Here is a 22518-nt window from a genome sequence, read left to right on the forward strand (position 1 = left end):
GTGACAGGGCAGGGGCTCTGGAAGACCTCGGCTTGGGAGACCCGGACAGCTCCTGGAGGAGGTGACGTCGTAGAGTTAAGAAAATAATCCAGGAGGCGGAGCGCTTGTCCAGCACGCGGGAGACCGGGGTTCCAGCCCCAGCGCGGAAAAACAAACAAAATAGAACCTGAGCGGCCTGCGCGGACCTCGGTGATGGGGCGTGGCCATCCCGGCTCCGCCCCCAGCCCGGCCGCCTTCGGTGGTGTGTTGGCCTACTGGGCACTCGTAGCCCGCCCCTTTCCCAGGTGACGCACATTCGCGCCGCCGTCGCTCAGCGACAAGGGTTCGAGTCCCGGTTCGGCTGTCATGGCGGACGCGGAGCCGGGGCGCTGGGGTGGCGGCGGGGATGGCGGCAGCGGCCGGGTTCCTCCGGGCCAGGGCGGCAACGCGGCGCGCGTGGCCCCACTGGACCCCGAGCAGCTGCGGCGGGTCCTGGAGCAGGTGACGAAGGCGCAGCCGCCCGCCGAGCCTCCACCGGCCTTCGTCCTGCAGGACGCGGCACGGCGGCTGCGGGACGCGGCCCAGCAGGCCGCCCTGCAGCGGGCTCCGGGCGCCGAGCCCCCGCGCCCGCCGCGCCTCCTGCCACCCCAGGTGAGGCGCTGGGAGGGAGTGGGGGAAACCGAGGCCTCGGGGGCCCGCGCCTCGCGACGGGCAGGCTCGCCTTGGAGCGGCCGGGCCGGAGAGGCCGGGGTCGCCAGCCCCCGAACTTGCACCGCCTTGCGCTGGGCTCCTCCGCGCTGCCTGGCTCTTACCCGCCTCTGCCCACTCATTCAGCATCCATTGAGCGCTCACAGTGCACCAGTTGGGGCCCCTAGTGCGGGGGTTGCGGCACGGTGCAGAACTAAGGCGGGTCTGGGGGTGAAAGGGGGGCTGCTTTCCAGTGGGTGGTCCTCGAGGCCTGACAATGGAGCTGAGACCTGAGTGGAGTAAAAGAGTGGAAAGCAGAGCAAGTGCCAAGACCCAGACTTGGGACAAAAGGAAGCACAATGCAGTAGTTTGCTGTACGAGTTGGCACCTGAGTGGTGCCTGTGATTTGTAACCCCAGTGCCCAGCAGTGCCAGTACACGTGAAACACGTGAAAGCCCTCTATACCACAGGTCATCCTCTCCCAGAGAGTTCATTCCCTGGGTCACAGAGCTCTCGACTGCTGGGGGAGCTGGCTTTAGAAAGTGATCTCCCAAGCTGGGAGGGTTCAGGCAGTTCCTAAAGCTGGAGGTGTTGCATGTTGTGTGTAAAATCATATCCCCTTATCTTGAGGGTTGTACATGACAATACTTTCATCCCTAAATTGCCAAAGGAAGAGAGATGCTTCTAGTAAACAGGCTAGAGAATAGAGCCAACAGTCTTCAACTTTTTTTTTTTTTCTTTTTTTCCTGAGTGGTATGGGGCTGCATAGGCTTGTACCTAGTTATCAAGGCTGGAGAGTTATCTTGCTTTATTTAGTTTGGGAAGACAAGTATGTTGCCCCAACATTGCTGGAGGTGTGACCTTAGGTAAGGTAAGAACCTCTTTGGACTCTGATTTCCTTGTTGGCATTAGGGATGGTTCACTGCGTGAACTTTTTGGCTGTACTCTTCTGAAGAACCAGTGCCTCCCTATGTACTGGGCACAGCAAATCTGTGTCAAAGACAGCATGGCACCATCCAGTACAGCCACCATCTAGTGACTCCTGCTGTTTACACACTCCCTACTCCCAGCCAGGCACTTTACTAAGCTGCTTAGTTGTCAGCAGCCATGTAATAATGCTTTTTTAAAAAAAAACAAGGTCTCGCTAAGTTGCTTAGGGTCATGCTAAATTGCTGAGGCAGGCTTTGAACTTGCAGAACTTCTGCCCAGGCCGCTGGGAGCAATAATGCTTCTCTATCAGCCTTTTCCAGGTCAAGAACAAGCTCAGAGAGATTGGGTGACTTTGCCCAAGGTCCCATAGGTGCAGCTGCACTCCAGAGCCTGTGTCCTCACTACACACTACTTTTTGGATCTGATTTGGTGTGGCAACTTCAGAAAGAGTCCAATAATGTCACGTTTCATCAAGTGAAAATAAGCTTAGGAACCTAAAAGAATTGTATTCTAAGCCAGGAGTGGTGGCGTACATCTGTAATCCCAGCCACTCAAGAGTTTGAGACAGGAAGATCTCAAGTTTGAGGGTAGCCTCAGCAGCTTAGTGAGATCCTATCTCAAAATATAAAAAGGGGTGGGGATGTAGTTCAGTGGCAATGCTGCATTCAATCCCCAGCATGGGGCTGAGTGGAGGGAGGTAATGAATAAAAAAGGATTATATTTTGTAGCTAATCTAATGGGAATGGTATAAATTCTACCTGCACTCACAATAATGTAACTTTATGGCCCATTGTGCTAATAATCTTTCAACTTTACTGTGCCATGGAGGCCACAAAGGCAAACCAGGTGTGTACCTTGTCCCTGAGGAGTTATGAACTAATAGAAGGTAAGGCATGGACTAGATAACTTCTTTAAAAAAAATTGTAGTTGTATATGGACAGAAAGCATTTTATTTGTTTTACTTTTATGCGGTGGTAAGTTTCAAACCCAGTGCCTTCCACATGCTGTAGCTCTGCCACTGAGCGATAACCCTAGCCCCCAGGTAATTTCTAATCAAGGTTAGAAAGCTAGAGATCAACATGAAGAACTAAATGAATTTAAAAGAAAGGGAAATTAGATTTGACTGAGGACGTTCAACACTAATGCCGAAGAGGTGGTATCTCACCTGGCAAAAACTCTTCTAGATACCCTTGAGAGCGCTCCTTGGCAAGTCTGTCACCTTCAGTCTGTTCTGCCTCTTATCTATTGTGCTATGGTGGCACTGTTTTCCTGTCTGCTTCACCTATCTACTCCCTGGGGAGCCTCGCCTGCATTCAGAATCAATGGAGATTTTGAAAGGATAGGTGTAGTGCTCCATCCCAGCTGATCCAATCCAGCAGGTCTGCAGGGACTGGGGCAGGGCAGGGGAAAGCCTCCCATTAGCTCAGGTGTGAGATAGGCTTGGATACTGTTTATAAATAGGAATCAGAGATACTTAGTAAGTTTACATAATTTTTATTTTATTTTATTTATATGTGGTGCTGAGGATCAATCCCAGGGCCTTACACGTGCCAGGCAAGTGTTGTACCACTGAGCCACAACCCCAGCCCCAAGTTTACAGAATTAAATACACATATAGCAAAATATCAAGTATAATACCTAGGTGGTAAGTCAGTCTGGATAGCAGATAAATATATTATGGGACTAATTCTGCTGCTGGTCATTCTAGAACAATAGGTCTTGGTGTGTGTGTGTGTGTGTGTGTGTGTGTGTGTGTATAATATGGTGTATGTGTAATATACCAAGAGCTTAGAGAAAAATTCTAATAGTAAAAGGAAACGAATAATGGTTATTGAAGGATATACAAAGTAAACCTAGTTGTCAGTGAGTCACAGGTAGCCCAGGAATTGGGGACTCATGGGACACTGGCATCAGCTCTGTACACAAAAACCATAAACCAAAATGTCAAATTGTCTGTGCTGTTTGCAATATAGAGATGAGAGATGGACCCCAGCTTGCTTTCAGTGAGGGTTTTTATTCTGCCCTGTGTGATGACATTTTTGACCCTTCACTGGCACAGGATTGAGTCCAAAAGAGGACCTGTTTGTGTCCCAGATCAGTGGTTCTCAACCGAAGGTGTTTTGCCCCATGGGGAAGGGGCCTTCAGCAACATCTGGAGACATTTTTGAGGGTCACAACTTGGGGGTGCTGCGCTGGCTTCTAGAGGGTGATGGCAGGGATGGTGCTCAGCTTCCTACAGTACAGGACAGCTCCACACAACAAAGAACTACCGGTCTGAAGTGTCACTCTGCCAAGGTTGAAATACTCTGCCTTGGACCTTTGCCTTTCTCCCTCTGAGAAAATGCTCACTCTGCTCCACAAGGGCATGAGCCTTGTCCTGCTCCCACCCTCTCCTCTTCTCTAACACCTATGACTATGTCTGGCACAGGGTTGGCACTCAGTAAATATTGTGGAATGTTGTTGAAGACAGCTCTTCCCTTAATAGTTGTTAGGTGTTTTGCTGTTACAGGCAGTGAGTACTACCTTGAACTTCCTAGAACATTCATCCTTGTGCCCATGTGAGTGTTTTGTTTTGTTTTTTAATTGAATCTAAAACAAACAACAAAAAAATGGAATTGCTGGATCAAAAAGCACAGGCATTTAAAATTTTGTTGGATATTATATTTTAATTTGTTGAAGGTATGAAGTCCCTCTCCTAGAAGTGTGCCCTTGGAGAAATACACATGTGTGCACATACTATGAAATTTTAGAACAGACCATAAGAACAGAGGGAGAGAACCTGTTCATCAACAGGAGACTAGTGTACTCAGTGCAGAGAAAATGAGCACCTAGGGCTGGGGATGTGGCTCAAGTGGTGGCGCGCTCGCCTGGCATGCGTGCGGCCCGGGTTCGATTCTCAGCACCACATACAAACGGGGATGTTGTGCCCGCCGAAAACTAAAAAATAAAGATTAAAAAATTCTCTCTCTCTCTCTCTCTCTCTCTCTCTCTCTCTCTCTCTTTTAAAAAAAAAAAAATGAGCACCTAGAGCTTCACAGGTCAATGTGGATGCATTTCTCACAGCAAAATAGGGAGTGAAAATGCCCATCAAGGTACAGATTATTTCATTTATATAAAGTCTAAAAACATTTCAAAACTGAACCATATTTTTGGAGATAGTCACATGCAGTATAAATTTTAAAAATACACAAGAATGAACAGGGCATTTGGGATATGGTAAAGAAAGGGGCATGTATGTTGGAAGGATTTGGGAGGGCTTTATGAACTGCTTGTGTTACCTTTACAGGTGGGTTGTAGGACCCTGTTGGTTACTTTGTTCTTTATGGCTTTTTTGGTTTCAGAATTTCATTCATTTGGGGGACGGGGGTGGTGGTGGAAAATGAGCTCACTGGCACTGGGCTGGGGATGTGTTTAGGTGGTCCAGCTTGCCAGAGGCTCAGCTTGCCAGAGGTCCTGGATTCTATCCCCAGCACTGTAACAAATGAGCTCACATTGCATGGAGTCCAGTTTAGAGCACAGTACTAAGTAATCCAAGTAAAACCACATGGATAAAACTAAAGCAAGGAATTATTTCTTAATGAGTCATGAGATAATTTAGTAGATTATGACTAATATATATATATATATATATATATATATATATATATATATATTGTCATTTTTTTATATTTAATGATGTGGATTGCCAGTGGCAGTGGTGCATGCCTGTAATCCCAGCAAATAGGGAGAAACAGGAGGATCTCAAATTCAAGGCTAACCTCATCAATCTAGCGAGGCCCTAAGTAACTTAGACCCTGTCTCAAAATAAAAAGATTTAAAAAGGGCTGGGATAATCTGCCCAGAGTAAAGTGCCCCTGGATTAAATCCCCAGTACCAAAAAAAAAAAAAAAAAAAAAAGTGGACTACATAGCACATGAGAGGGCATTTATGTAGGGTGGTGAGTGTTGCATGAACTGTTACTTCATTTGTGTCCACAGCGTTTCAGCAGATGTACTTGGTTGTGGTATAACGTGTATCCCTGTGCTCTGTGGTCAGAGAGGTTTGGAAAACTGCTATAAACACTACAGATATAGGACATAGCCTTTATATGTAAGTTCAAACTTAGAGTTTCAACGGTGGATTTGTGATGATTACAGAAATATCAATGAGCATAATGCTGTCTTTCTCTTTCCTGGTTTCCTCTTTCTATATTTAAGCAACTAGAAACCATATGTGTCAAGGTGATACCTGGAGACGTGAAAGATCAGGAAAGGCCGATGCCACCACTGGCCACCATCCAGCCCCAAACAGCAAGACAGAGCCAGCCTCCGGGGAGGAGCTCCAGCCTGGTGGGGCTGCGCGTGGCCAGCCCTCAGCTGCTCAGGGGGCAGCCCCCGGGGAGGACCGGGCCACAGCTGTGCTTCCTCAGAAGCTCACCTCGGCCTCCTGTTCCTCGGGTGTTTGTACAGAGGCCCCTGCCCGCCCTCCAGCCAGTCCCTCCAAAGAGAGTCAAGGCCTCCCAGGCTCCAGGCAGCCAAGGCAACCGGTTGACTGCTCTGGCAGCCTCTCACCTGCCCACAAGAACGTCCATTTCTTCCAGTTCACATTTACTCATTTCCAGCTTGCACACGAAACGTGCCAAGAAGCTAAAAAAATCTTTTAAGGTGCAAACTCGTTCTGGACGGATATCTCGACCTCCTAAGTACAAAGCTAGAGACTATAAATTCATCAAAACAGAGGACTTGGCCGAAGGGCACCCTTCGGATTCCGACGACTACTCAGAACTGAGCACGGAGGAAGAGGAAGGCCAGAGGGAGAAGCAGGCTCTCTTTGACTTAGAGAGCTGTGCCCTGAGGCCAAAGACCTTTCGGTGTCAGACTTGTGGCAAGTCATACATAGGAAAGGGGGGACTGGCCCGGCATTTTAAACTTAACCCAGGCCACGGCCAGGTGGATCCTGAGACGCCGCTGCCTGAGAAGGCCACTGGAAGCCTCTCCCTGGGATGCACAGAAACGGGGACTGGCGGCCTGACCTCTCCAGAGCGGTGCGCACTAGCTGCTGCACGTGAAGAAGGGGCAGAGTCAGAACAGGGTGGCCAGCAGGTAACGATGTTTGGTGACAGTGTTCTTATCCCTGTCCCTTCCTGCCCACCATCCTTAAATTAACCCTCACCTTGTGTGATGGGAGTTCGAGATGCAAGTTGTCATAGTGAGGGTCTGCTTTGCTGCCAAGCTGGCGAGTGCTCCCCACCCAGCAACCTCATTTGGTGGGCACATTCAGTGGAACCCAGCCGCCAGGTTTTTGTTTTGTTTTGTTTTGCTTTTTCTGTAGTACTAGGGATTGCACCCAGGGGGCTTTACCACTGAGCCACATCCCTGGCCCTGTTCTATATTTTATTTAGAGAAAGGGTCTTGCTGAGTGCTTAACGCCTCCCTGTTGCTAAGGCTGGCTTTGAACTTGCTATCCTCCTGCCTGAGCCTCGTGAGCCGCTGGGATTACAGGCATGCACCACTGCCCAGCCCTAAAATATTTTGAGACAGGGATTTTGGGAAGTTGTCCAGGCTGGTTTGGAGCTTGGGATCCTCCTGCCTGGGCCTCCTGAGTGGCTGGGATCACAGGGGTGTGCCACTGCACCCCACCCTGTTAGTGGCTGTTGCAGTGCAATCCTAACATTTTTTCATGAAGTTCCATTTGTTTGTTTTTTCCTCTTCTTGCTTCTGCCTTTAGTGTCATATCCCAGAAATAACAGCCAGACCCAATGTCATAAAGTCTCTGCCCTAGGTTTTCCTCTGAGAAGCTCATGGTTTTGAGGTCTTTCATTGAGGCTTTCGGTGCATTTTGAGTTAGCTTTTGATAGTGTTAAATGGGGTGCAGCTTCATTCTTTTGCTCTGGGTATCCAGGTTTCCCATCTTCCCTTGAAGCAGGCTTGATACTCTTTTGTTTGTTTATTTTTTTTTTTTTAAATATTTATTTATTTATTAGTTATTGGCGGACACAACATCTTTGTTTGTATGTGGTGCTGGAGGATCGAACCCGGGCCGCACGCATTCCAGGAGGGTGCGCTACCGCTTGAGCCACATCCCCAGCCCCTTGTTTGTTTATTTTTATGTGGTGCTGATGATTGAACCCAGGGTCTCACGCGTGCGAGGCGAGTGCTCTACCACTGAGCCACAATCCCAGCCCAGGCTTGACACTCTTGTCAGAAATTATTTGACGAGGCTGGGGCTGTGGCTCAGTGGTAGAGCACTTGCCTAGCATGTGTGAGGCACTGGGTTCAAACTTCAGCACCACACAAAAATAAATAAGTAAAATAGAGGTATTATGTCCATCTATAATTTATGTATATAATTATTTGACTGTCAGGTACAGTGGCACATGCCTGTAAGCCCAGAGTCTCTGGAGACTAAAGCAAGAGGGTTATAAGTTCAAGGCAAGCCTGGGCAACTTAGGCCCTGTCCCCTTCATTCCTAAAGGTCACATGGTACTTAAAGCCACAGGTAAACCTGGCATTCCTCCTAAAACTTCCATTGCAAGGAAGATTTGAAAGGGAAGCTCTTTGAGAGTTAAGGGCAGCCAGGTGCAGTGGCCAGTGCTGTATTCTGGCTACTTAGAAGGCTGCAGCAGGAGGATTGTTTGAGCCCAGGAGTTCAAGGCCAGCCTGACAACCTAGTGAGACTGTCTCAAAAAGAAAGAAAGAAAAAGAAAGAAAGAGAGAGAGAGAGAGAGGGAGGGAGGGAGGGAGGACGGATGGAAGGAAGGAAGAACTAAGGGGGGGCTGGGAGGAGCTCAGTGGTAGAGCGCTTGCCTAGCACGTGTCAGGCACTGGGGTCGATCCTCAACACTGTATAAAAACAAACAAAGGTTCATCGACAACTAAAAAAAATGGTTTTAAAAAAAGAAAAGAACTAAGTGGACACAATACTGTGTACTCACTGCATGTCAAGCACTTCTCGCCTGTTGGCTTGTGGGCCCTATAGCTGTTGGTAGGTGTGTTGTGGCTCCCATCTTCATTTTCAGAGGCAGGAATTGGCAACGAGGAAGTCACTGGACAGCGTCAGATCCAGGATTCTCTCCCAAAAGCCCTGTCAACCCATGGAAACAGAAAGTAGATTAGCAGCTGTGGGCTCTGGGGACAGGTGGGGTCAAGGCAGGAGTTCTTTCTGAGGTGAGGAAGTAAACTGAAATTGGTGAGGAGGGTCACTTATCTTGCAATATATGTAACCCACTGAATTTTTTTTTTTTTTTTAAAGAGGAGAGGGAGAGAGAGAGAGAATTTTTTTTAATATTTATTTTCAGTTCTCGGCAGACACAACATCTTTGTTGGTATGTGGTGCTGAGGATCGAACCCGGGCCGCACGCATGCCAGGCGAGCGCGCTGCCACTTGAGCCACATCCCCAGCCCCTAACCCACTGAATTTTATGCTTTCAGAGGATGGATTTCATGGTACTTGAAATATACACTATAAAAAAATGTAAAGCAATGCTTAAGGAACAAAACTCAGGCTGATTTTTGTTCTTTGATGCTGAGACTTGAACCCAGAGCTTTGAGCCTGAGGAGAGAGGCTGTACCACTGGGCACTCAGCCCCAGCTTCATTTTCAAGGTGACATCCCATCAGAGAAGTTTCTTTCTTCATCCTAGGGTGTGGTGTGTCAGTCCAGACTAACTGGCTGGCTGATGATCATCTGGTATCTGAAAGGAAAGTTTAAAATGCACTGATTACGGTTCAAGAGTTTAGATTAAAGAGGAAATAACTGGGCTAGAGGAGCTCAGTGGTTGAGCACTTGCCTAGCAAGCTCCTGGGTTCAATCTCTAGCACTGCCAAAAAAAGACAAAGAATTCAACCAGTTCCTTTTTTTGGGGGGGGGGGAGTGGGTTACTAGGGATTGAACCCAAGGGCATTCTACCACAGAGCTGTATCTCTATCCTTTTTAAATTTTGTTCTTTTTAGTAATAGAACCAGGGAGCTTAACTGCTGAGCCACATCCTCAGCCCTTATTACTTTTATTTTGAGACAGGATCCCACTAAGTTGTTTAGGGCCTCACTAAGTTGCTGAGGCTGGCTTTGAACTCGTGATCCTCCTGCCTCAGCCTCCTGGGATTACAGGCGTGTGTCATTCAACCTGGCAAGGTTCTTGCTTTTGATTTTTTTTTTTTTTTTTTTTTTTGCTTGAAGGCTTTCATGGTGATATATAGAAAGCATGCCTGTTTTATTTTGTTTTGGGGTGTGTGACATTATCCAGGATGGGCAGTCTGTAGAAGAGGCATTGGTACCTGAGCCAGAAAATGGAAGTCATTCAGCTCTTTTGGGATCAGAGAGTCACCTCGGACCTAGAAGAAGTGGAGACTCGCAGACCCTGGCAGAGTCTAGTGCAGCTGTCCATCAGAGGATCCAAGCATCCCAGCCCCATGAAGGCCCTGCTGGGACCATGAGGCAGAATGCCTCAGGGAGCAGAGCCCTGCTGGAAGAGGTAGACACTCTTACATCCTGTTCTGGACACTGTTTCTTTGTCGTGGTAGTGGGAAGTCACTGTTAGGTTTCTGAATTTAAAAGTAAAACACCATGACCAAGTCAGCAGTTCACCTGCAATGATACAGGATGAAGTATGTAATCAGTTCAATGTGGGGTTATCTGAAATAACGCAGAGGCTTACCTGTTTAAAAGACCATAGGAGGGCTGGGGTCACAGCTCAGCAGTAGAGCATTTGCCTTGCATGTGAGGCACTGGGTTCAATCCTCAGCGCACATAAAAACAAATAAATAAAGTAAAGGTATTGTGTCTGCCTACAACTAAAATAAGTAAATAAATAGATAGATAAATAAAATGACCATAGGACTTCCCATGTAGTTCCAAGAGCTGCTTGCATTTGTAAGTTTGGAATAATTATAACCTGTATTTACTTGGAAGAAGTTTGGAAGACGACAGAAATGAGTTCCTCTTTTTCTGTAAAAAAGTTTAAATTATGCAAAGAATGTTTCAGGTTTAGGACCCTGTTGTCTCCATTCCAGTTCCATAAAAATATTAGATTTATTGAATTTAACTGGCTTGGCTTAGAAAAGTAGAACCCTGAATTCATCCACATTATCTTGATTATAATCAGGTGAAAGTTGTTTTTTTTTGGTGGCGGGAGGGCGGGGGCAACTATCCTGGGAATTGCATGCGAGGCAAGAACTCTGCCACTGAGCTATATCACCAGCCCTTTCCAGGAGAATATCTTAAAAAGAAGTAGAAAATATAGCAAGACAACATGAGACAAGTCAGCAAGATGACTGGCCCCAGATAGTGTCTAAAGGGGCCCAGGGCCTCCAAACTCCGAGATCCATGGGCAGAAGTGGTTTTCCAAGAGGAAGTGAGTTTCCTTAAGTTTCTTTTCTTTTTCTTTTTTTTTTAAAGAAACTTGGAGCTGACCCTTTAGGTTGGGGGATCAGGTGCTAGTCAGCTGCAAGTTTTTTTGTTTTTTATTTTTTTTAGAGAGAGAGAATTTCAATATTTATTTTTCAGTTTTCGGCAGACACAACATCTTTGTATGTGGTGCTGAGGATCGAACCTGGGCCATACGCATGCCAGGCAAGCGCGCTACGGCTTGAGCCACATCCCCAGCCCCTGAAGTTTCTTAAGGCACAATGTAATATTGCCCTTTCTAGCAGCTAATTTAAACCTTGGGGGATTAGCTTTCTTTGCATTTGGGTTTGTGTTATGAGAGTGTTGGATGATTAATTTTTGGAAGTATGGGTTAGGTAGGTGGCCTTCGTCTAGAATCCTGCATTGACCCTGAAAAGAACTACCACTTTACTGAGCACTTCCTGCAAGGTAACTAGCCTGCCACTCCCTGGCACCCCTTGCTGGCCTGGACAAACCTCCTTTCATTAATTCTTTTTTTTTAATATTTATTTATTCTTTTTTTTAGTTTTCAGCGGACACAACATCTTTGTTTGTATGTGGTGCTGAGGATCGAACCCGGGCTGCATGCATGCCAGGCGAGCGCGCTACCGCTTGAGCCACATCTCCAGCCCTTATTAATTCTTTATGATCATTGTCTTGTCTCTATAGTGGAGGAACCCAAAACCCAGCCAGCCAAATGACCTGCACAGGGTCACTGCAGGCAGGAGATGGGTTCAGAATATACAAAACCCCATGTGTCACACAGAGAAGTGGAGGACTGCTTTGAATGGGACCATTCTCCATTCTTTTAGATGAGAACTTTTGCAGAAGTTGACATTATATGTTTCTTGGGTTTTTGTCGAGTATTAGGCCCAGTTCTGGGTAAGGAGGGGACAATGTACACAAGATAGACACAGCCCCTGCTCGGGGGAAAATGGGGCAGTCAAACCTGCCAATCAGTGGACAAAACCACCATGGACCTGGACATTGAGTATAATTTGAGATGCCCTGTCTGCTGCTTCCTCTGTCTTCCACACCCGACCGCGCAGCCTCCCTAAACTCCCTGGTCTTCCTGTCTCCCAGAGTTCCTCTGCTTTTCCTCACTTCATTGCTACCCTGCTTGAGCTCCCTCATCTGCCTGGTTTCTCCAACCTTCTTCCCTCTGTAGACTCTCTGTTACTTCCTGTTCAGACTGCTCTCTAGAGCCTTGGCTCTCGTGTTTGAAATCTTTGCGCCTGGAGTCCCATGAACCCCTCGGTGCTCCGCTGAGGGGTGCCTGCACACTGGCTTCCTGCCTACCCTTAGTGGAGAGCTGCTTTGCCTAGTGCTCAGTCAGGCTGGGAACCCCAGGCTTTCTTGTCTCTTTCCCCTTCATTCACCCTTTCCATGTCCAGTGACCCCAAGTCTGGCGGACTGTGCCTTCCCTGTCCCTCCTGCCCACACCCTTGTTGTCAACTGGGTCCTCACCCGCCTCCCACTCTGTTCCCTGCACTGCCACTTAGGGACCTGATTGAAACCTCCCTCCATACTCTGCCTTTGGAAGGAAATACAAACCCTCAGGCCCTCGAAGCCTGGCTGGCCTGCCTGTCAGTCCCAGGTGCTACCTACGGATATCCCTCTGTCCTTTCACTCCATTAAGCACTAACCTCTGTAGCTTCCTGACTTTGCATTTCTGTGAGCTTCCTCCACAGTAGAAGGAAGCTCACACATTTTCCCAGAGCCATGTCCTTACTCCTGGGCCTTGTCTCAGAACCCAGTGCTTGTCATGTGGGACTCAAACATTGAAACCAGAATTGACCACAGCACTTTGTTAATGGGTGAACAAATGAGATGCTTAATGAAGTGGAATGTAGCTTAGAGTTGCCAGGTTTGGGGAGAACTTTTTCCTGTTACGATGCACCAGCTTGCTGATTGTTGGGAAATTCTTATGGGCTTTAGAGGTGGCAAATGCTTTCTTTTGGCAGTGTCTGCAGCATTGTGACCAGAAGGATCTGGTGGAGTTGGCGCTGCCTCCGCTGGCTCAGGTTGTGACCGTGTATGAATTCCTTCTGATGAAGGTGAGTCTTGGTGGAGCCTCGAATCACGGAGGGAATGTTCTGAAGTCATGCAGGAGGACATCCTTGCTGTGTATTTGGGGAAGACCTAGGCCATGTGGAATCCTTCCCTTCTCCAGGACAGGGTTGAAGTGAGCGCCAGTGCCTGGTGCAGGGCCAGTGTCTGTCTGGTGGGGAATCTTAGGCATGCCACATGTCACTCTCTTGATTGTTTAACTTTGTGTGGGAGAGTGACAGTGGGAGCAGCAACTGTGGCTAGGTCTCCATCCTACCTGGCTGGCTTCCTACATGGGGCTCTGCTCTCTCTGTACCACCTCTGAAGACGCAGCCCTGCAGACGCAGCCCTGCCTGTGCCCCATGCTTCCCACAGAGGCTGCTGCAATCCCTGGAGCTGCACATGTGCGCAGGGCCTGGCGGCCAGCCTGTCCCCAGGCCTTCCTGCCTCCCCTCTGCTCCCTCACCTCCCCACCCTCAGGGCTCTGTGGCCATCATGCCAAGGGGTGTCTGTTTTCTGGTCAGCTCCTCCCAGGCCCATCCTGGCCTCCCCAGGCTGGGCACAGTGCCAACACAGAGCAGGCACCCCCTGAGGGGAGAAGGCGGCACCGCCATCAGCCATTTCTAGGGCTGAGAAACCTGTGTCCTTCTCTCTTTAGGTTTTTTTTTTTTTTTTCCTTCTGTGTTTTCTACACCATTGCCTCAGGTTTAAACTCTTTTTGTCATCTTTATCTTCACGAAGGTTGAGAAAGGTCATCTGGCAAAGCCTTTTTTCCCAGCCGTGTATAAGGAATTTGAAGAGTTGCATAACATGGTTAAGAAACTGTGTCAAGATTACCTCAGTGGTTCTGGTCCATGCTCTCAGGAGCCCCTGGAAATAAACAATGATAAGGTAACAGCCGCACACAGCAGAGTTTTGCTCTCAGGGTTTCTAAGAAGGATGACTGTGAACAAAGAGGTTTTCAGCCATGACATCATAGTCAGCCAAGTGGATTGTTTGTTTCCTTCATGTAAAGGCACTGAATATTGTTGCAGAAAACTCAAAAATGCAGATGAGCCAAAAGAAAACTGCACCCTTCGCCTTCCGCCCCCTGCTGTCGGGCCGCACCTCCAGGCCTGGTGCTCTGCTCCTCGTGAGCCTTCACGTGGGCCCATAGGGCCAACAGTTTGCCGTGCAGATTGTTTGGACGCGGTTCTCATTTCAGTGTCATTGTCACCATCACAGTGCCTTTAGCTAGATTGGGCTCTTTACCTGGAAAAGTCTTGAGCTGACATTGTTTTGGATGAAACCTGTGCTGGGCACAAGCCTGCACCCGTGGTCCCGTCACCCAGGGGCTGTTCTCAGGGACTGGACTGGGGTCTGGCCCCACCATCTGTGAGGCAGCACCTCACTGACCTGGCAGAGCCCCTCCCCTCTGGTCTCTGCTCCTCGGTGGGAGAGGGTGCTGACTCAAATGGCCCTCGCTGGTTCTCACAGTGTGGCCCTGGCTTGAAATAGTCCTCCTTGAAACCATCTGATGCACGTGTGGCACTGGAGTGTATTTAGGGGGTTGCGCTGCCTTAACTCCCCTTCCCTCTGCTGCTCGTTTTTGCTGAGAAGGACAAGGTTCCACGGCATAGGGACTCTTCTGTGGCACGCAGTCTTGTTCTTTTTTCCCCCTTGGTCCATTCTTGATAGTTATCATCTGTTCCTGGTTTTGGTTTTGGTGTTTTTATTGGTTGTCATTGTTAGTTTTACACAAATTCATCATTTACCAGATTCCTCAATGAGCCTTTATACTTTATTTTATTTTTTGAAATTACTATTACAAAAATATAATGGATTCCTGGTAAGCCTCCTGTAGCTTCCCCAGTTCAGAATAGTCACCTATGTGTTTGTTTTGTTTTTGCTTTTTTTTTTTTTTTGGTACTGGGGATTGAACTCAGGGGCACTCTACCACTAAGCCACATCCCAGCCCTATTTTGTATTTTATTTAGAGACTTAGAGACGGGTCTCACTGAGTTGCTTAGCGCCTCACTTTTGCTGAGGTTGGGCTTTGAACCCGCGATCTTCCTGCTTATTTTTTTAGTTGTAGATGGACACAATGTCTCTATTTTTATTTGTTTATTTTTATGTGGTGCTGGGGATGCTGGGGATCGATCCCAGGGCCTCATAGGCACAAAGCAAGCGCTCTACCACTGAGCTACAACCCTAGCCCATGAGCTGCTCTTTAAACTGTTAAGTTAAACAAGTGTGGATATCCTGTTGTGCAGCAGAGCTGGATATATACAAAATTCTGTGCATGCCCACCAGAATCCTCTCTTTTAGTAGTTCAGACTGTGCCACAGCCTCTTTGGAGCAACAACATCTCTGTTTATAAAGGGACACTCTCCAGCTTGGTCAGCATCAAGCACATCTGGCCCTGTTTTCTGGTTGGCCTTGAGGTACCCTTCCCTCTGCCTGCTGCAGTCTGATGCCCATGGCGTTCTCCTTACAAGGCCCAGATAGGCGACCATGGCTGTGTCTTTACACCTCACATCTGGTGCTTTGCATGTGGAATCAGATCCATTCTTTACAAAACCCTAACAGTCAGCTGACCTCAGGGAGGCCACTGAGGCTCAGGGAGCTAGTGGCTCCCTAAGGTCACCCAGCTGGGAGCAGAAACTGCACTCTATCATGGCTGTCTCAGGCCGGCACCATGCCCTCTTCACCACCTGGGAGGGAGATATGGATGTGAACTGGCAGGGTTGTTTTCTGCAGAGACAAAGGAGAATTTTTAAAAGGAGGGATAATGTACAAGAAAGATACCAAGGTACAAGCTAGCACAGTAAGTGTGTGTTAGCCTTAAAAAGTGTGGTTTATAGTTTTAAAAGTGCCATTTATTCTGTCTTTGGCACTGAGCTAACCCATTACCATTCTGGGTAATGATCCATTTCCTCAGGAGCTTTTCCCTCTGACTTTATGTTTGTGCAGAGGCACCACAGCCTGAAAGCCCATCACTCAACTCATGGGTCCGCATGCTTCTGCAGACCTGCATCTGTACTGAGAGAAGCTTATTTCTACTGGCCCTTTCCTCTTCAGGTTGCTGAGTCACTAGGAATCACGGAGGAATTCCTGAGGAAGAAAGAAACACATCCAGGCTGCAATCCCCCCAAGCGCCCTAGCCAAGAGATGGAAGGGGAGAAGCTAGAGGCAGCCAGCCACCAGCAGAGGGGAAATGAGGTGGGCTGCTCGTCGGCAGGCATGACCTTAAACATGTGCCAGACGCTGAGTTGGTGGTCATGGGTCCCCAGCACTCGTCTCTAGGAGGGAGAGGTGCAGCTCCACCTGTGGCTTCTGGGCTCAGCCAGGGGGTCTTCTCTTCACAGGCCGCAGAAGAGGAGCTGGCCATGGTGAAAAGGCCCCGAAGAGACGTTCTGTGCACAGATGCCCCCAAGTCTCCTGCTGCCCACAGTGGAGGCCAGGAGAAGACCGGGCCTTCCAATGCCCCAGCTGCCAGTGAGGGTAAAGCATGTTCAGTGGGTTTGAAGGGTGCTGTGCTCAGGTGCCCTGCTGGTACGACAGATGTGCCCAGGCTGGCACTTTTCAGGGTTGGGTGCCCCTGTGGCTGAGTTTACGAGAACCCTCTGGTCTCAGGTTTATCCCAACCTCCCAATGTTCTGGCATTCTATGTCCATGACCCATGAGCCTTGAGCTCTTTCAGGTTTCCTAGATTCCCTTATTAAAAGTAAGAGTCATTTGGTGGTGGTGAGCAGGTTGCACCATGGTGGTCCTGAGGGGTTGGGCGGAGATTTGGAAAAAAGGCATAGTATGGCTTTTATTCTGGCTGCCTGACCCTGCGACAGATATTCTGTATGCTCTGTGACAGTGACTTTATGCCTCTGTGCAGTTGTATCAGGGCCATGGGATTCCTTGCCTGTTCCTAAGTTCTCAATTAGAAGAGACAATTCCACCCCAGGACTCATTATTTAACTCTGCCACAGGGGAATGCAGAGTGGTTCAGAGTGGGGATGAAAGCTCTTTGGTATCAGTCTGGAACACAGCTCTTTTGCTTAGCTGGTCTGTTTCCTCTCTGGCTTCAGCCAGACTTGGAGACCAAGTGATCAATGCTACAGTTCACTTCAGTTTAACTGACAATTCCTAAGTGTCTCTGTGTGCCTTGTGTTGTCCTTGTCCTGGTGCCCAGGTCCAGGGCTGGGTCAGAGGGTTTCCTCACCCTCAGGGCTCTGCCCTCCAGAACAGTGGCTCGTAATTGGATGTGCATCTGAATTACCTGAGGAGATCATTCTGAAAAACAGGGGCTGGGGAATACAGGTCTGTGAGTGGGGTTGGGATTGGTATATTTTGAAATATTTTGAATATTTTCAAAAGCCTCTCAGGTGATTCTTGGGCTTATCTCTGGTGAAGAACCACTGGTCTTTCATTTCAGTGTCAGAATAAAATGACTGAATGGCTTTTGGAACATGCTTCTATGACAAAATCTGCCTCTGCCAATAGTTACTAGGGACTAAAAGAAAAAGGATTTGCTGCCTGTGTCTGAGCAGCTGGGAGAGTTTTTTTTTTTTTTTTTTTTTGGTGTGTGTGTGTGTGTGTGTGTGTGTGTGTGTGTGTTTCTTTGCAAGAAACTTAATTTGGACCAGTTTGTTTTGGACAGTGTGGTGAATAGGCCAAGATCTAGGAGCTCACCTGTTTTTCCAAACCATTTAGGTTTTGCCTCTCCAGCAAGTGGGAGCGCCCCTCCCTATTCTGAAGAAAGCCATGGGATGGCACTTTCTAATAGTGGCAGAAGCAAATTACATGTGGGCCAGCAGCTTAAAGCTTTTGATGACTTCAGAGCCAGGAGGAGGTCTGTGGGCTCCGCTCCCCTGTGCGGGGCCACCAGTCGGCCAGCTCTTCATGCTCAGTTAAGAGAGCCTGGGGGCCTGCCTCCAGCCCAGGTGGCAGCATTTCCTGAAGATAATGATCCGGAACACTCTGCAGACTCCAACACTGGGGACAGCCAGAGGAGCCCAGGTGTCTGTGGTATCCTGTCGTCAGGTAGAAGAGGGGAGTGCCTGCTGCCTGCCAGGTCTGGAAGTGCAGAGGTAGGGAACCGTGGTGAGATGTGTGGCTCCCACCTGAACTGCCAGCAGGTCGGCCCCAGGCACTCTGTGGCCCCTTCACTGAAGATTTTGCCCATGGATGCCATGCCAGTAGACTGTGCCTTCAAAACGGTGTCAGACCCAGGGCCTCAGCCTGGCCCAGACGGATCACTGCCAACTAAAGGGGGTCTTGGAAGCCAAGCTGGGGACTTGAACTGGTTCCCCTGTGGGACACAGGTGCACATTGACCAGAGAGAACTGGAAAGTGTGGTGGCTGTAGGGGAAGCCTTGGCATTTGAAATTCCCAGTGGGTGTCAGATGTTGTCTCAGGAACAGATTTTTATTCAGACTTCTGATGGGCTTATCTTGCCCCATCCAGGCACCATAGTGTCTCAGGGGGAGGACATTGTCATAGTGACTGATGCCAAGGGGCCTGCCCTACGGACTGGTCCACCAGAAGAGGGTCCTCCAGAGACTGTGGAGACATTCCTCACTGTAGAGACAGAGCCCTCCCAGTGACAAGGAGTCCAAAGCTTGATCCTGGATTTGTATGCATTTTATCCAGAGAAGGTCTATTCCAGGCAGTGTATATTTTTCTAATGTGAACACTGATACAAATGAACCGTTTATTTATAAAGTACAATGTGTGTCTACCCTACTGTTTTTCTGTAGAGCTCCTCATAGTAGAGGCAGATACATTGCCTGATAACAAATCCCTCCTATGTATCTCTTAGGAGCTTTTGGTGGCTGTCATAAAATGGCTCCAGTATTACTTGATTTTCAGCCCAGCTTTCCATTTCCACAAAGTGATGTCCCCTTCTCTGTTCATGCCATACCACTTCTTCATCAGACTTGGTCTTAATACTAGAAGCTCCTTTTTTTTTTTTTTTTAGAGTTATTTTTTAACATTTATTTATTTTTTTAGTTTTTGGCAGACACAACATCTTTGTTTGTATGTGGTGCTGAGGATCGAACTTGGGCCGCACACATGCCAGGCGAGTGTGCTACCACTTGAGCCACATTCCCAGCCCTAGAAGCTCCTTCTGTTAGAAAAATGAAAAAGCTATGCACTCTGGGCAGCATGCTGTTGAGAAGTGGAATAGTCATGTCCACCCACATTGTTTGGAGGGGAAATAAGGTACAAATAACTGATAGGACAGCTCACTGCAGTCCATGGCAGCTGGGTCTCAGGTGGAAGCTCAATTCCACTTGGAAAGTCACTTCTTGGGGTCTTTTCTTTGGGACTTTTACCCTGGCTTTATTATAGGGTATGAAGGGAAGGTGATTTTCCCCACTAGACGAAAGCACTCAAAGGGAGCAGCTGGTGCACTGTCAGGAGAACCCCAAGCAGAGAAGGCCATGCTTAAAGACAGATCTGGGCTCTTGGGCTGCAGACCTTCCAGTGCCTGGGAGATACTACTTCTTCTTTCACTTGACCTCAGAGCAGGGTTCCAGGGTTCTGTGGGAACAGGTGGGCAGGTTTCCTAGTAGGATAGGAGTGCCTAGCAGCTGAGCAAGACACAGAAGCCTAGGAGAGCCTGGCTAGCGGGGTACTTCTAGCCAGGACTCTAGTCCAGAGTCCCATGACACCACCATGAGTTCCTCTAGGGATCCTGGAGTTGTGGACAGACTCCTTCCTGAGGATGGTTCCTAACCCCTACTGAGCAACTGGCACAAGAAGCCAGATGGAATGGGACCTGTTCTAGGAAGGGCCCTGTTCAATCTGCATTTATTGTCTACTTAAAGGACATTATTGAATATTCCAGTACATCTTAATTTCACCATCAAATATAAGCTATTATTAATGATGGTAAATTAACTGATGTAATAAAAAATTCACTGTACAGATCTGAAAACAGGAGACTCTGACAGCAGTGTACCCATCATCAGGTGTGGACTCTTGAGTGCCACTGTGTGTCAGACACGGGACTGACAGCAGTGAGCGTACTCCAGAGCCCCATCTTCTCTACAGGCCAGCCATGTCTGCAGCTTCCCAACAGAGATGGGTCTATGGCACAGTGTCTACATCACAACACTCTGACATACAAAATGAACAAATGGGAATTAATTTTTCTAATAAAGCACTTTGTTTTGTATGCACAGTACTTATAATTTGAAATACTTAGATAAGAAGCAGAAGCAAAATTGGGTGCTGTTGCACATGCCTATAATCCCAGCTACTTGGTGGCCAGGGTTGGAGAATCACAAGTTCAGGGCCAGCCTAGGCAACTTAATGAGACCCTGTCTCAACATAAAATAAAAAAGTGCTGTGGTGTAGCTCAGTGATAGAGCACCCTGGGTTCAATTCCCTGTGCCACAAAAACAAAACAGGTAAGTAGAAATAGGAGTGAAGAGGTACAGCACCTGGGGACAAGGGCCACTTGAGTGACTAGCTTGTGTGGGGTTTCCATGAGGACATGTGCTTTGAGCATTCATCTCTGTGCCTGGCACCTAGTCTGCTCACTGGTTGTTAATTATCACTAAATCTGATACAGGAAAGCTCCCTCTCCTATTTCCCTGGAGGCACCACAGTCACTGCAGCATGCTCTGCTCTGCACCGAAGGCGTCTTGCACTGGGGCCTTGGCTCCTCCCAGACAGGTACAGGGTGGGAGAGCTGAGCCAGCAGGAGTGCAAGGGATGGAGAGCAATCTTTATGCCACCGTAGGCACACTGAAGCCAGTTGTTTTACCACTGAGCTATATCCCCAGTCCTTTTTACTTTTTGAGACACAGTCTCCGTAAGTTGCTGACGATGGTCTTGAACTTGCAATCTTCCTGCCTCAGCCTCCTGAGCCGCTGGGATTACAGGTGTGTGCCACCACGCCTGGCCTGGTTTTTATTTTAACAAAAGTGTGCATGCAAGTTCCCTAAGGCCTGTTTTAAAACAGAAAGCTCTCTCTTGGCTTCCTCATCTTGAAGTAACCACTTTCAAGTCTCTGGGTTGCCTCCTTTGGCATTTCTGTCTGTGCCACTAGATAATAAACGTACACTGGTGCTCTTGACTTTTCAGTTTTCAGCATTATTTGCAGGTGTATGGAAAACAAACACATCCGGCTACCCCACTGCTGTCCAGGGCATTTCCCTTCCTCCCACTCATCCGTCAGCTGGCTGCTTTTCTGGGACATGGGGCAACAGTGATAGGCTTCAGAGAGAATTTTATATCTAAGTAAAAGCATGAGCTGGGAGGCATTCAGGAAGTTGGGTGGCTTTGCCCCAGGTGGTCCAGACCCAGATTGCTTCTTCCCCCTAGGATGGCCCTTGTCCCTAAGGTCCAAGGTAGTTTAACACTCAACCTTGTGTTACCCCCAAAAGGAAAGAAGGGCAAGAGAAGCACACATGCTTTTTTTTTTTTTTTTTTTTCAGTACCGGGGATGGTACTGGGCTGCTCCATCACTCAAGTGCACCCCCAACCCTTTTTATTTTTTGAGACAGGGTCTCATTAAGTTGTTGAGGCTGGCTCCAAACTTGAGATCCTCTTGCCTCAGTCTCCCAGGCAGCTGACTACAGGTGTGAGCCACCACATCTAGCTGTGTACACACCTTTTAAGGGCCATGATCTGAAAACTGCATACCTCAGTAGTCAGTCATGTGGCCATACCTGGCTCAAAGATTCTGAAGCTTGTTCCAAAGAGGGCAGCTCCATGCCAGCTGAGACTAAAATGAAACAAAGGATCAACATGGAAGACAAACAGCAGCCTCAGCCAAACCCCACCTCCCAGTGTGGTTCACCTTGTGGATCAGTCTGAACAGGTCGCAGTGCAGCTCCTAAGCCTCAGCCTACATCTCTGCTGGCAGGTTAGAGAGGGCGCTGTGCTCCGTGGGCAGGTGGAGGACAACCAGCTAGGGCAGCCACAGCTGAACGCTTCTGGTTCCACGCCAGAGAGAGAATGCCAGTAAAGTCAAGCCATCAAATGCACTTAATAGCACAGTGGCCAGAATTAGCCACACCATCTTACCCAACCCACAGGGACCAGAACTGCTGGAAGGCAGGATGCCTGGCACCTCTGATAAACAGCATGAAAAGATGCTTAGCTTGGCCCCACCAAGTGTCATAATAGTTAATGACACACAAAAGCTGTTCACAGCTGAGCCGTACACGGCACACTGTGGTTACCTAGCTTTTGTGTTTCCTGGAGTTACAGTGTTATTATCCTTCCCCAATCCTGTTCTGTCTAGGTGGATTCCAGAGTTTTCATGTGCCTCTTGTCATTTGGCAGGGTTTCTGGAGGAACAGGATCTGTGCGCCTGGGAGCCACCTTTTTGATAAACTTTAAATGACACAGTGGCCTCAGAGTTCTTCCTTGTTCCTTCCCAATAGAAGTTGCTCTGCAGAGTCATTATTTAGCTCTTTACTTTTCTCTGGCCTTAGCAGCATCAATCCTGTTAGTTCTCCTGAGCAACTTCTGATAGGCGCCTGGGGCACATATCATCAAGAGCTCCTGAAATGCCCTTG

The 22518-nt window shown here is 48.3% G+C and overlaps 1 protein-coding gene across 9 annotated transcripts; it reads left to right on the top strand.

Annotated features, from left to right (window-relative positions):
* Positions 1-287: 287 nt before the first annotated feature.
* ZNF839 (zinc finger protein 839) lies at positions 288-20731 on the top strand. Of its 9 annotated transcripts, XM_081293347.1 has the most exons (8): positions 288-630; positions 5793-6677; positions 9819-10046; positions 12922-13014; positions 13748-13897; positions 16067-16207; positions 16354-16489; positions 17693-20730. In XM_081293347.1, exons 1-8 carry the CDS (start codon positions 346-348, stop codon positions 18583-18585), a joined length of 2811 nt encoding a protein of 936 aa, XP_081149473.1. In that variant the 5' UTR covers positions 288-345; the 3' UTR covers positions 18586-20730. The 9 variants fall into 9 exon arrangements, with proteins under 9 accessions (XP_081149473.1, XP_081149474.1, XP_081149475.1 ...); XM_081293348.1 differs by lacking the exon at positions 13748-13897; XM_081293349.1 differs by lacking the exon at positions 9819-10046.
* The last annotated feature ends 1787 nt before the right edge of the window (positions 20732-22518 follow it).

This window comes from Spermophilus citellus (genome assembly GCF_964194105.1).
Source record: "Spermophilus citellus genome assembly, chromosome: 4".
Classification (NCBI taxonomy): domain Eukaryota; kingdom Metazoa; phylum Chordata; class Mammalia; order Rodentia; family Sciuridae; genus Spermophilus; species Spermophilus citellus.